Genomic DNA, 14,051 nt, shown 5'->3' on the forward strand with positions numbered 1-14,051 from the left:
TCTCCGACATCATGAATTCGTGATCCAAAGACCGCGCACGCGTGGCACAATCCATCCACTACATAATTGGCGACGGGAAAAATTTTCTCTGCGAAAGAAAAATGAGAAAACTGATAATCATGTTTATTGATGGTGACCGGTTTTTCAAAAAAATTCGGTAATTTCGAATATGTGTCCACCCCTTCCTCGTAGTCCATCCTCCTAGTCCATATATTTTCTCATTTCTATACATTATGATGTCTTATTTCTTCATGTTTGATTGTTTGGAGATAATCTAGATTATTTTGTCTATGGTTTGAGGGATTTTTTCTCTAAATTTTATTCAAAAGAAAAATAGTAAACTCGATAAATTTCTAAGGAATCCGATAAACGCAACCTTCGGGTTTTTTTTTTCCTTATTAACGCGCCGGGGCAGCCCGCACGCCGCGCGACGGACCCCGATCGACCCCAACGCGACGCGATCTACCTCCGGCCATCCCCCACCAACCAGCGGCGGCGCCAAGGCTTTGGGTTCCTCCGGCCGGGCTCCCAGCCGCCATGCACCACGACCACCACTGCCACTGCCCGCCGGCGGACCACTGCCACACGCCCTGTTCGCCGCCCCCGCCGTTCGGGCAGCAGGAGCACTGGTGGGACCCAGCGTTCCACCCGTCGCCGCTCCCGAGGTCCTGCAGCTCAAGCAGCTCGTCGTCCGACGGCACCGACGTGTCCTGCACGGTGCACGTCGAGGCGCCCTCCACGGCGGCGCCGCTCCTCGGGCCCAGGCCCGGCGACGGCGCCGTCCCCGCCCCGCCTTTGCCGGTACGCGTCCATCACGACTCGCAGCGCCACGGCGCCGATCAGCCAAAACAGATGCATATTCGCATGTTCACGGTCGATCTTTTTTCGGTGCAGGTAATACTCTTCAATGTGCTCTTCTGGACCATCTTCGCCTGGATCGTCTACTCGTACTGGTTCTGATTGGAGCGGACGCATGGAAGTAAGACGAGCTGCCTGCAATGCCATTTACAGACTGCATTTGCAAATAATGATAGAGTTACTGCTGGAATAGGCGAGTGAAAGAACAACCGCAAACGATATTTCTGGATGTACTGCCTCGATGATATGAATTTTTAAGCTACACCGTTCTCTTGTTCATGTCGTCTACTATAGCATGGAACAAGAGTCGACGGCTTCTGCACAAGTTACTGCAGTTCCTGTTCTGGACTGTACTCGATCTCCCAAATCTCCAAATCCTTTCCCCTCTCATATTCTCTGATATACTGAGGAACCTCTGCGAGATCTATCTGCTTTCCAACGAGACTTGGTTTATCTCCGTCAGGTGCATCCCTGTGTTCTGCAGATGCATGGGGTGAAAGGAAAAGATACAGATGCCTTAGATGATTGTGTTAGCTATAAGCAGAATTTTTTTGCAAAACAATTTACCTTCTTGAGTTGCGAAGAAACTTCGGAAGTGAGCGTAACCATTGGCCACAACGTCTAGATCGTCCAGACTGAAGTTGTATCTCTTCTCCAGGGCCAGGTACAGCACCTACATAATACAAAGACGAACCTTGAGTCATCCATTTTTTCAAACACTCATTCGGGGAAGCATATTAACTCAAGACCTTGGAACTGAATAGTATATATGCAGGATACGATGATACCTTCTTAGCACCACTTGACATCAGTTTCTTCACTGTGTCAAAGAACAAATCAGTGAGATCATCACTGTAGATAACATCTGCGGCAAACAGGACTGTAGCTTTCTCAGCCTCCTCAATATCATTTGCAGACCATAAGTACCTTAAACTGCACAAAGAACATGTGACTTGAGCCCAGTGCCAAAGAAATGTTTACCAAAACTGAAATAAAGCAAAAGGAAGATTATATAGAGGAGTTGGAAAACTCCATCTAATGTTTGTGCACAAAATACTGTATTGGGTGGACAACCTCCCTGAGCACACCCTTTCCCAAGAGCATGTCGGATTCAGTGGTTCATAATAATTGTATCAGCTATCCTTTGGTAGCCAACCCATGGGATCACTACATTGTAAAGGATGCTTCTGCCCTGGGTTTAATCTGTCCACCGGGGCTTACTCCAGTCATCTTGTGACTATCAAATATAAATGAATATAACATATGTAGCAACTCAAGTGCTGCTGTGCTGGAAAGGCTCCCATTCCCTAGAGCTAAAAGCCCCCAATGATTAAGCTGCATGCAGGTCAGAAGTAAGGTGCCTTCATTTACACCATGAACTCTGTAAATTCCATGTCAATTTGCAGCCCATGCCCATCACACATGATGTTAGCCTTTTGCTTCTGCGATCAATTTTACATCTACTCAGTTTGCCTGTGTGATGGTGCTAGTACATCTAACTTACACAATTAAACTCATATGATCATATCATGTGTTCTACTGTATGGAAAATACAATGCACAGCACAGTGTGGAATATTTTGTTCATAAATAGTTAGTGGTCAACCAACACATGATCTGATATTCAGTGTCCACTTAAATATGCTGCTTATGGATCACTGTTTTCTGGTGCATCATGAATAGTGATGAAAGCGAGATCAATTGGTGTAAGGAAAACCTTGGATCAGAAGGATCATATGTACCCACGGGTGGAGGCCATGACACTTTCCAGTCCAGTTCCCGTACACAAACTTTAGCTTCATCAAACTTTAGCATACTGGAGTTGATATGGGCATTTGCCAAACAATTATCTAGGATATCAGCACCTCTATCTGTTCATTCCCATTGATAAATAAATTTTATAAGGACTAAAGACAGCAAAGTGGCAAAACATGAAAAGAAAATCGCATATCAAATGTACTTGGGTATAGTTACTGGAGGGAACTAAAATTATATCATAAAATGCACAAGTTGTAACTATGAATTATTTTACTTCAAAAAGATAACCATGAATTCATCAAGTCATGTCATATCAACCCAACATTCAGATATTTTGTTTTGGCTAAAGTCATGAGAGCAATAAGTACTAACAGGGATTAACATTTCAACAGTGCAAATGACCCAAATATTCTCTTTTTAAATGATATTAATATTTTGTGAAAGTAACCAAGTAATAATGATCACAATTGGAATCATACTCCCACATTGTATTGAAGTTCTTATTCCAAATAAATTTTTATATCTCGAGATTGGATATCTCAATCAAAACTATTTGCCAAACAGAAGCCAAAAGGATCAAACTACCATACACGTTAGGTTGATATGGAACATGGAGTTTATTTAATGAGTAAAATGGGAAGCAAACAACTCTACCAAATTGGACTATAAAGGAGTCACAAGTACCTGTAATGAAAATCCTTCCAGCAACTCGAGCTAATACCAACCCTACCAAACCTGAGAAACATTGCTGAGTTAGGGACAGATCATGCAGTGGACTTGTAGAGTGTTTCAACAAGTAACAGACCAAGAAAGGTACTGTAGCACTGAAACCCCAATCCACTGGATTCATACAAAATCATGAATTATCACCTGTTCCAGCACCAACCTCTATGGCAGTAACACCATCAAAGTTGGACGATGTGAAGCTTTTGTGCAAAACAAAGTCAGCTAATAGTAAGGCAGCTTTCCAAACCTGCAAACTAATATCACCATTGAATCACACGAGTACATGAAAGAAAAGGACCACACGTTCAATAAGCACCATCAACATTCTCTAACCTGAAGGCCAACGCTCTTAAGCGAGCTGGTAACACCATGCTGAATGGTGAGCAGATGGTAGTCACTTCTAGCTGCAGTCCAAGAAAGCTTAAATGAGCAGCTCGCCAATCACATCAACACATTGTGCAGAAATCAGAAATTGATGTACCATGTTTATTTCTTCTCCTCCGGTCAAGAACGAGATCCCCATCCTTATCCACGGCAACGGCATCAGGCGAACCACCTTCCAAACATTGCCAATCATCATGTCACCACAACGAGAAATTCGAACACATATACATCAAATCAACCTCTACGACACCATCAACCACCGCAATAAAATATTCACTCTCACAGAGACACAGACTACAGACCCCCTCACTTACAGGAATCGCTCGTCGCCGCGATCAGCACGCTCCCGCCGCTTCCATCGCCGTCGTCGTCCCCAGATGCCCCTGAAAACACCGAACCAAAGTTTAGGGCAGTACAAATCATGCCGTATCCCAACAATCTCACCTCGGTTGACACCACGAGGTATTGCAGGGAAGTTGTACGGTGAAATGCGCGCAAGGAGCGGGAGCTGCTGCCTGCTGGTACCTAGGGGCCGTGAGGAGAAGCTGAAGCGGGAGACGTGGAGGCTGGAGAAGTGTGGCGGGCAGCCCAGGTGCACCTCGCTCATCACCTGCTCTTCCTCCTCAAGTCCGCCGCCTCCGGCTTCCATCGCGGTCGGCGGTCGTAGCGCAGGTGGCCCCCTGAGTCCCTGACGCACGGCGTCGTCTTTCCGCTGGGACGAGCCGGAGAGAAGTGAAGCAGGCCACGTTGGGCTTTATTTCTTGTTTTGTGTTTTTTGAAAGAAAGAAACGTTGGGCTTTGCTTCTCTATGGGCCCAGTTATAGGCTTTTACGCTCTGGGCTTGTGCCCATGCAGAAGCGGTTTTATTTTTATTTTTTATTTTCCTCATTTCAAACTCACAGCGATTCTGCATTTCTGCGACTGCGGCGGTGGCAACTCTCCGGCCATATTCAGTTCCAGGCTCCACGGCCACGGTCGAGTACTGGCGGCGGAGGCGGTCCCGGAGCCGCGGGATCGCGTGGAGCTCGAGCCGCTTCCCTCCGGCGCAGGGCCGCAGGTGCTCTTCTCTTCCATCGCCTGATGGTCCCTGATTGTGCGCGAAGCATTCGATGAAATGCCGCTGTCGACTGTATTAATTTGACGGGTTTAATATACCGCTACATCATCATTGATCTTGACATAGTTGGCGTTTCCAGGGAACGATCTGGTCCATGAGACAGCGGTTTGAATACTATCTTCGAGATTGGCGGTGGTCCGAGCCTTTGAGGTACGGCGCCTGCCTCTTGTGTATTGCTCCCTACAAATGTAGGATTTGAAATTTGCAGTTCTGGAAAAAAATGTATTCAGTTGCAATCGAGCCTTCAGCAAAACAATATTAAAGTGTATTTCAGATAGTATGCATTTTTAGTTTCTAAGGCAATGCTATGGCACTTGTTGCGTGTGCGCTTAGAGCAGTTCCAACAATAGACCCTAAATCAAACTCTCTGAATGCTAAATAGGGCTGATTCTATTTTTTAAGGGCTTTCAAATTTGCTTCAACTTCAGTAACTGCCCTTATTTCTAATTTATAATAGAGGTCTCCCTAGAGACCACCTAGGAGTGGAGGGTGGAGGAGGGGATCTGGAGATCTCTTCAAAATAGAGGGTCTAGTGGAGGGTCTATTGGAGTGCATCTTTTTTTAACCCTCTAAACGTGAGATAGTGGGCTGTTTAGAGGGTTTGCTGGAGTTGCTCGCAGTTTTTCAGCAGTTCGAAGTTGGATTTCTAGTTTCCTTTGACCTTGGCCTGTGCCCTTAACATAACTGCACAGGAACATACCTGAATCTGATTGTTAATACATTGTTTTGGGATTTCAGAGTTCTTCAGAGTTTCTTGCTGATAAAATGTAGGCTTTGAAATTCTGGAAAAAAAACGTATGCACTCGAGCCTTCAGAAAAACAATATTAAAGTGTATTTCAGATAGTATGCAATTTTAGTTTCTAGGGGAATGCTATGACACTTGTGCGCGCGCTCGCACGTGTGCTTAACTGTTTTCCAGCAGTTCGAAGTTGGATTGCTAGTCTCCCTTAACATAACTGCACAGGAGCATACCTGAATCTGATTGTTAATACATTGTTTTGGGATTTCAGAGTTCTTCAGAGTTTCTTGCTGATAAAATGGTCGCTTTTGTTGGTCTATTTGGTGCCACTGTAATGTACAGGCATTCTTGTCATCCATGGACATGGGAAACATATTCCCGTTCCTCGAAAGAAAAAAAGAAGCATATTCCTGTGTCCTTGTTGGCCCTCCCCTAACTGTTGTTCATTGTTCTCTTTGTCACTTTTTTCCTGGCTGCTGCCCTCTATCGATGCCCCTGTAGGATGCTGAGGTTGCGCGGCATGGGAGGACCTCAAAAGTTGAACGCACATGATTCCATTTGGCATGCTTATTATCCTCTGTAACTGGTTCAAAGTGCATAGTGCTGCTCCAGTGTGATCTGGTACTTTCCACAAAGTCTATTGATTGCTACATGCATCATTTCGTTAATGTGTCTAGTTCCTGGATGGTGGTGGTAGCAAATCAGCAACACTTAGCTAGTTGCTTGGGCTTTTCATGAGCACTGTAAGATTGAAGGTGTAACTAAAATCTCATTCAACGTTTTGCAGAGTGACACAGTTGTGGACTGAACATAGGGGACGACAGGGAACGCCCTGAATTGTAGATATCTCATGATCTTCGACAGCGAAAGATATCAAACAGAAAGAGGTAGGCGAGCAACTGCAGGCCAGTCAAACCTTCTCATACGGATAGCAATTTTCAAAGGCATTCAAGGAGTTTCTCTGTTTTCTGTGACCAATTTGCTCGTCTTTGGTGCAAAACATAGTACTCATGCTGGTGGCTGCAAACGCGCGTCAGGCCTCGAACTATTTTGCTGAAAGATGTTTGGTCCAACAGACCCAACACACCACGTGAGAACTCCAATGAGTGCTGCCCTGGAAAGCGGGAAATGCCGGTTTCCAAGATCCAACGCAGTTTGTAAAAAAAAAATGGTAATGAGTGGGCTCTCCTCTCTGTCTCCTTTCATCAAAAGGGTATACATCGAAGAGCAGAGTAGCAACTGGCAGAGTGTGTCATTTTCTGAATCTGATCGTTTGGTGTCACCTCCATCACAGGAGGCAACGATATTTTGGTGCTTTTGATGGGAACGTTTTGGGGCTCATTTCTTCACTGGGGAATATCGAAGGATCTCATCTTCCTTTTCCTTGTGGGCTGCCGTTGGTCGTCCAGATGGCATCTGAATTCGACTATTTCATAAATTGATTTGGTCTGAATATCATGAGTGCTTTACTTCGTTTCTCACTAAACCATTTCATGGAACAATCCATGCTGACATTTGGTTCGGTTAACCGAACCGAATGAATCTTAATTCAAATCCTGCACTATGTACTTGAACCGACCAATTTAAATGCTTGATGTCATCTCAGACCTGCAGATCCCTCTTCTGTTTCAGGTTTGGCAAGCTCTGTGGAGCTGCACATTGTCCCTAACTCGAGACTTTGGACCAGCCTCTGCATCTCCCGAATCAGGTACCATCACTGTCAAGATCAAATAGTGCCCGAATTCAACTTTGTTCCAAATGCACCCATGTGGGAACCCCGGGTTTGGTGGCACAAGTAAAGGAGAGGGGGGCTCCTCCGTACTGTTGCATTGGCTACTTCCCGGGAGCTCCTCCCTTCGCCGCCCTCGATTCCCCCCTCGCATCTCGTGGCAGGGGGGAGCGTAAAGGCGCGCTGCTCCCCGGCTTAAGTGCCTGGTCCTCTCCACGTTCCAGTTCGACTGCTCGAGCAGGATCTGATTCGCGGGGCAGCTGATCCGGAGCCGCGGATCCAACGAAATCCTTCCGAAAATAACTTGGGAACAACCGTTTGGACAAAATTTCTTCCTGGAACCTGGCATGCTTGCACATTTTCAAAAGGGGAGATTTGATCTTTTGGTAGCGTCTACTAGTTCTTGGGGCAGAGATTTTTACCATTCTATTCCGAATATCTAAGCACGGGCAGAACTGAAATGGGATTGAAGTGACTGTTGGCGCTGGCTGTGATTGATGAGCAGTTAACTCGGGCTGCCCTGCAGCGACACCCTTGCCAGTCGCCTCAAGGGAAGACAGACAGAGGAGAGAGAGAGTGAACGAGAGAGAGGGAGAGCACGAGCAGTGGAGGCAAGAAAAGGAGGAGCAAGGACCTACAAGGTACTCGTGGATTGGCCTCTTATGGAAATACTCTGCTTGCTCGCATTTGGTTCCCTACCCCCTCTTCCCCAGCTGTTCATGATGATGGATGGACACACCGGCACTGCTCGGAGATCCAGCAAAATAAAAGCATCCGCCTCTCTCACGCACGGTAAAAATACAGGCCATACGACTGCCCTTTTACCCGTTCTTACTCGCGGTCACTTTCTTCATCTCGCAATCCCTGTGCTGCGCCACTCTCGCGTTAATCGTGCTTGGCTTTTTTGAGGAAGGCTTTCACTGCGAAAAGGGTAAGGGGAGTTCATGGCAGTAAGGCATGCCCTGCCTGATATGATTGTATTCTAGATCTCTTTCTGGTCTTGCCTTTCATCTTGGCCCCTTTGGGCTACAGTAGCCCCCTTTTTTTGCTTTTGGGGAGGACATAACTCGGGGCACCTACCACAATGTTGACTTCTCAAGGTAAACATTAACATCCCAAATGAGCCTTCAGGGTTGCCTTTGGTTTTGGAACAGCAATATAAGAATCCCAACAACTTTGGTCTGTGGACAGGGATTGTGATGGATTGAGCAATTTGGTATCCCAAGTGGTATTTTTTTTGTCTGTAATTTGGTAGGGCATTGAGCCAGCCACCTGCTTGTTCATCAATCTTCTAGCTCATGATCTTGGATTGTCATGTAAAGAGCATGGCACCAACTGTTGTCACTCTTCAAGCACAGTAATCTATCTCAGGCTATCCATGTTGGTTGGACAATTCATCCGCAAGCAATCTTACCTGTTTACCTCAACTCCTGCCTAAAGAAGCATTCCCTGCTTTTGTTTGGCAACGCATATACATCCAAGACACTTCCATCTAGAGCGTCTAGCGTCGTGTAGTGATTGTCTTTTTAATGTGGCAGTTCTGACACAAGGATAGAATACAAAATAGTCCCTCCAATCACAAATAAAATGAAGTTTTGGGCATTGACATGATCCACACATGGAAAAGCTTTGGCTGCTGATATTTGTGAGACATGGCAAAAGTTTACTTCTATGGAACAACTTTTTTGATAAAATTGTACTCATACCATTTTCTAACATAAAACATTAAAACATGAATGCAAGGCACCAATTTGTTTTTCTTAGAGGAATTTTTTTTGAAACAGACGAGGCACTAATTTGTAAGCAAAGTTTGGAATGATTACTGCATGCGGCCCAAATATCGGTTATTTAGATTGGAGGGAGGGAGTATCAATCATCTACGGTATCCTCGTAGTAACATACCAAACATCCAATAGGATTGCCAAGTGCTAACACTGACAAAAATTAAGATAACAGAAGCAAAGATTATGCTTCCTTAGCATTGCAACAATGCTGCAACAACCAGATTTAAAACAATGCTGCACCAACCAAAATTAAACTAAAGGGGCAACCGGGCAAGGACACAAGATCCTCCTCCTATGGAACTTTCTCCAGTCAAACGTAGTTGCAGCCCCGTCGCATTCACAACGGCAGAAACACATTGAAGCGGAAAAGAAATATCTCAACCACTTGCCTCATTAAAAAGAAAATAACCAGGTTCCTCTTTTGATCCGAACAAACATTCGACCTCCATCGTACGGACGAGTATACGCGTGTTGTAAGTGTCTGAATTCTGCTGTATAATTTAAAAAAATATCTTCCTATCATGGAAAGCAAAGCATATATATTGTATGAAATAGCTTGTTGTTACCATATAGTAAACTCACATTCTTGTCGTTTTCTATTTTTTTTCTGCAAAACGTTTTTAAATGCTATCGACAAGAATAAGCTAGACAATTCAAGTATAAGAATAATAATAATAATAAGTCAGTCCACGGACACTTGGACCACGCAATTAATGGCGCGCGGACACGCCATGCACGGCGCATGATGGTGCCTTTCGATCCGGTTAACGTGGGACTCGGAGCCGGAGGTAGATAGGAGGAAGGAGATGATGATGCCATCTGCCACTGCATTTGCACACGCAGAGGCGAACACATGGCCGGCCTTGCGCCGGTATTGAAAGCCGGCCGGCCCGGCCACTTTCACCGGCGCAAGCAAGAAAGAGATCGGGGGCGAGCGCGGGGTGGAAGGTGGGGGCCTTTACGCTACGCACGCAGCGAAGTGAATGCGGACAAAGGGGCCAGGTTACATCGGAATAGGCAGGCACTAGTGTTGGCCGAATGCCAGGAACCTACGACCTAATCTCAGCACCGCTCCCCCTACTGGCCATCCCATGACCATGAGTAGTCCTTGCTTGCCAGCCACTACTGCATGCACTGGGTTTTGGTTGGGTTTCTGATACCACGACCCTAGTCTCCATTTGACCAATGAAGCCTCCTTTTCAAGATGAGAAATCGTCAATGTTACCGTCTGGAGTTCTAGACTTGAAAGGTGACGGTTCCCTGCGAGTAAATGTGGAAATTTATTGTTTTTCTGAATTAATTAAGAAAATGATATATGTGTATAGGGTGCGTGTTCAGTTTGGAATAAATTGGCATTGGATGTACGTGCTGACATGCATGTACACACGTACAAGCAAGTGGTATGTAAATGTGCACCATGAAGAGACAGATGTGATGGGTGATGGTTATAGGTGACAAGGCCAAAGCACATAGGTAGACAGATAGAGGAGGAGGGTGGTGCGTGGGAGCGGTCCCTCTCGCCTGTGGCTGGACTGGTGTTCTCCATCCTTCCAACCCCATAAAAAGGAGACGCGTGACATGAGGTGATAGCCTGCTCAGAAATCTTTCCCTTTCCTTAGCCTTCCCTTGATGCCTGCAGATTCTTTGACAGACCGCAACGAAGTGCTAGTGTTCAACACACATACACACACACATCTCTCTCTCGCACAGTGAGAGAGAGAGAAGAGAGAGAGAGAGAGAGAGAAGCTGATCAGCTGGTATCATATCATCTAACTGCACAAAAGGAAAAGTTCCAATGATGCATTCCATCACATAGAGAGAGCCTCGAGCCGTGAACGCCGTGTGCTTGTGTGTATCTGTGACTGTACCTGGCAGCACGCACGGCCATGGCAGCCACCAAGAGATCCTTCCACGGCGCCGTCGACGGCATTGCACGCGCCGTGGCGGAGGACGAGCTGCAGGCTGACCGGCGGCCGGAAGAAGGCACAAGGATGATCTTTGGCTTGCCGGTGCCCGGGGTGCCGACCAGGACGGCCGCCGCCGTCACCCAGCAGTTCTTCCCGGCCACCGTGGCGCCCGCCGCGCCGGCGCCGGCGCCGGCACCGGAGCAGTGCCACGTGGCCGCGGCGTCGGCCGCTGACCAGTGGGCACGGTCGGCGTCGAGGAAGAGCCGCCGCGGGCCGCGGTCCCGGAGCTCGCAGTACCGCGGCGTCACCTTCTACCGCCGCACCGGCCGGTGGGAGTCCCACATCTGGTCAGTCCCCTGCACCTATGCGCGCGCTCCCCTTCGCAGCTGGCCGTGATAAAGATAGAGACATACACAGCCATTGCGAGTAGCTCTGCTGCGCGATCTCCAATCTCCTGTTCCATTTCATGTTCATTCCTCTCTCTCATGTTTGCGCTCTGATTGGCAGGGACTGTGGGAAGCAGGTGTACTTGGGTGAGTTCCTGTCCATTCGAGCACTGAAACTTAGTAGCATGATGCGGTTTTTGACTTCCTTCTCTCTTTTTTTAGGTGGATTTGACACTGCACAGGCTGCTGCAAGGTTAATAAAAATTCTGCAGATTTTTTATCTTTCAAAAAAAGAGGAAATATGTGATTTTGATTTGAATACACTTTGTTCTCTGGTCTTCCAGGGCCTATGACCAAGCTGCAATCAAGTTCCGCGGCGTGAACGCAGACATCAACTTCACCCTGAGTGACTACACGGATGAGATAAAGAAGGTGATCGCTGATCAGATCAGAGGTCATCACGAACAGTAGCGTAACAGGGAGCTGCGTGCTCTGTTCTTCTGCATCTCTCCCACTGCGTGATTCTGCTCTTGCCATGGCATTGCCAGATGAAGAACTTCAGCAAGGAGGAGTTCGTCCAGGTGCTCCGGCGGCAGGGCGCCGGCTTCGTCAGGGGGAGCTCCAGGTTCCGGGGAGTCACTCAGCACAAGTGCGGCAAGTGGGAGGCCAGGATCGGCCAGCTCATGGGCAAGAAGTAATAATACCGAACGATTACTGCAAAATCCTGAACTTCATTTGAGAAACTTTGGCTTGACTTCCTTGTCATTGCAGGTACGTGTACCTTGGCCTCTATGACACGGAGATGGAGGCTGCCCAGTATGTTTGCTCGCTGCACTCCTCTGCATTTCTGTTATGCGGCACTGACTGTTGCAGAATTGCTTTGTTAGCGTGTGACAGTTTCTGATTTTTTGCCATGCTAATCAGGGCTTATGACAAGGCTGCCATCAAGTGCTACGGCAAGGAGGCAGTGACCAACTTTGAGCCCCAGACGTACGATGAGGAGCTCCAAGTGCAATGTGAGTCATATTCTTGGTCTTTTTTCCCCTTGATCGCACAAATAAAATCTCCAACCATAGTTTCAGGTGTTTCTGATCCTGACCCCAGACTATCTTTGTGAGTGCAGCTTGGGGCGGTGAGCTCGACCTCGAGCTCAGCCTGGGCTGCGCCGGCGGCGACCCTTCTTCCACCGTCGCCGTGGATGCGTTCAACACCGCGCCGAGCAGGCAGAGGACGATGACCCTGACGGTGAATAAACCACGCTGATGAGCTTGCTAATGTCCATTGATTCACCTGACTGAACTCTCTCGGACACTGACACTGAAAGTGTTTCCATGCCGGGAAACCAGCTCGCCCTGCCGGAGGAGGACGAGGAGACGGGCGCCGGCTACCCTCACGGGAGCATCCGCACCATACCTTCCCCGACTCCGTGCACGTTCCGGCTCCTCCCCCTGGCCGACGATCACGCTCACCACCCCCGCACCGGCGGCAGGGATGACACCGGGCACATGCTCCAGATGGTACGTTGCCCGTACGACCACCGATCGGCTCTCACAGTAAACCTCCACAAGATCCAATCACGCCGTGAGAGAAAGATCGTGCTAATCTGCTGCGATCGATCTCGATCGTTCGCTCGGTTTCCTTTCCTGTGAACACTGACCGACCCGGCAGCACCTGACCGATCGCGCAGGGCCAGGTCGGCAGCAGTGGAGGCGCGGCAGCGGCACACATGCGCTGGCCCAACGGCGGCAATAATTGGGCGCCGCCGTACGCCACCGCCCGGGCCGACGCCGACGCCGACGCCGCCGCCGCAGCATCATCAGGATTCCCACTGGGGCAGCTGGGCCACCGCTGCAGGCAGCAGCCGCCCGCGGCGTCCAGGCCCGGCCGCTGAGCCTGCCTGTCCAGCACCAGCAACAGTGGCACTGAGCGAGCGCCACTGGATCGGCCACTGGCGGCCTAAAGATTCTAGCGAGAGCCGCCGTAAGCCTCGGCCGCCGGGTCGTTCCCTTTTCCGGGTAGGCAAGGGTGGCAGCGAGGCGAGCAGCCTCATCCCTGCGCCCGTGGCAGGCGCGGCGGCCCACCGCTCACCGCGGCCGGCACCGGCAGGAACAATTCCGACGCCGAGATGTAGCCGTAGGGAGGAAATGGGGGTCACTGTGGCTACAAGAACGCTGACAGGTCGTCAGGCTGGAAAGTTTGGAGCAGTTTTGAGCAACGAGAGCTCGAAATTTTCTGACCTGAAATAGATCAGACTTGGGTGACCACTGCGGTTCTCTTTTTTTGTTGTTGTTGTTGTTGGCCTCAGTGATTCTACTAATCTACTGTTCTTAGCTGGCTAGTTGCATGCGTGATGCTGCTCTAGGGCTGTTGCATGGATGAAACGGAAGTGGAACCCTGTGTGTGGTCCACGTTCAAAATTATTGCTACAATGTATTCTGACTTAGGCCTCGTTGGGTTCTTCAAGTTTAAGTCCGGACCAACCTCCAACCTTGGCCAGGATCAAGTGGATCCAGGTATCACACTCGATCTTGGTCACCATCCATTTCAGCCCAGGATTTGAAATAGGGTTGCCTACTCGCGCTAGGGCGTGCGTCGTCGGCCTCGCTCTCGCTCGCGTGCGTCCGTCCGTCGCGTCGGCAGGATAAAATCCGGCTGAGTTGAAC

General features: G+C 48.5%; 2 protein-coding genes and 1 long non-coding RNA gene across 4 annotated transcripts; 2 read left to right on the forward strand and 1 right to left on the reverse strand.

Moving 5' to 3' along the window:
• Positions 1–694: 694 nt before the first annotated feature.
• On the forward strand, positions 695–1,137 carry LOC112889930. The gene is made up of 2 exons (XR_003228226.1): positions 695–801; positions 895–1,137. It is a non-coding gene; the product is annotated as an uncharacterized LOC112889930 (long non-coding RNA).
• On the reverse strand, positions 1,061–4,434 carry LOC112889929 (methyltransferase-like protein 22). Its single transcript, XM_025956733.1, has 10 exons — positions 4,251–4,434; positions 4,040–4,108; positions 3,823–3,897; positions 3,675–3,745; positions 3,486–3,588; positions 3,300–3,350; positions 2,575–2,728; positions 1,647–1,791; positions 1,426–1,531; positions 1,061–1,336 (listed from the first exon to the last, which is right to left on the reverse strand). Exons 1-10 carry the CDS (start codon positions 4,372–4,374, stop codon positions 1,185–1,187), a joined length of 1,050 nt encoding a protein of 349 aa, XP_025812518.1. The 5' UTR covers positions 4,375–4,434; the 3' UTR covers positions 1,061–1,184.
• Positions 4,435–4,652: 218 nt separating this feature from the next.
• On the forward strand, positions 4,653–13,846 carry LOC112888659 (AP2-like ethylene-responsive transcription factor TOE3). 2 transcript variants are annotated; one of them, XM_025954933.1, is made up of 13 exons: positions 4,653–4,782; positions 4,922–4,992; positions 6,370–6,469; positions 7,197–7,290; positions 11,510–11,535; positions 11,611–11,641; positions 11,733–11,820; positions 11,937–12,082; positions 12,160–12,204; positions 12,313–12,404; positions 12,512–12,633; positions 12,735–12,905; positions 13,076–13,846. In XM_025954933.1, the coding sequence occupies exons 3-13, from the start codon at positions 6,433–6,435 to the stop codon at positions 13,277–13,279; spliced, it is 1,056 nt and encodes a 351-aa protein (XP_025810718.1). In that variant the 5' UTR covers positions 4,653–4,782; positions 4,922–4,992; positions 6,370–6,432; the 3' UTR covers positions 13,280–13,846. The 2 variants fall into 2 exon arrangements, with proteins under 2 accessions (XP_025810718.1, XP_025810716.1); XM_025954931.1 differs by lacking the exons at positions 4,653–4,782; positions 4,922–4,992; positions 6,370–6,469; positions 7,197–7,290 and adding an exon at positions 10,708–11,349.
• Positions 13,847–14,051: the final 205 nt, after the last annotated feature.

The sequence above is a fragment of the Panicum hallii genome, chromosome 4 (assembly GCF_002211085.1).
Source record: "Panicum hallii strain FIL2 chromosome 4, PHallii_v3.1, whole genome shotgun sequence".
Lineage (NCBI taxonomy): Eukaryota > Viridiplantae > Streptophyta > Magnoliopsida > Poales > Poaceae > Panicum > Panicum hallii.

Excerpts from the sequence above, each read along its gene's own strand:
- LOC112888659 (XM_025954931.1), top strand. The coding sequence starts at position 10,982 with ATGGCAGCCACCAAGAGATCCTTCCACGGCGCCGTCGACGGCATTGCA. Across the intron at positions 11,536-11,610 it reads TGGGAAGCAGGTGTACTTGG|GTGGATTTGACACTGCACAG; the intron begins GTGAGTTCCTGT and ends CTCTTTTTTTAG. Across the intron at positions 12,634-12,734 it reads AGAGGACGATGACCCTGACG|CTCGCCCTGCCGGAGGAGGA; the intron begins GTGAATAAACCA and ends CCGGGAAACCAG.
- LOC112889929 (XM_025956733.1), bottom strand. The coding sequence starts at position 4,374 with ATGGAAGCCGGAGGCGGCGGACTTGAGGAGGAAGAGCAGGTGATGAGC. Across the intron at positions 4,109-4,250 it reads CTTCTCCTCACGGCCCCTAG|GGGCATCTGGGGACGACGAC; the intron begins GTACCAGCAGGC and ends CGGTGTTTTCAG. Across the intron at positions 3,351-3,485 it reads AGAGGTTGGTGCTGGAACAG|GTTTGGTAGGGTTGGTATTA; the intron begins GTGATAATTCAT and ends AATGTTTCTCAG.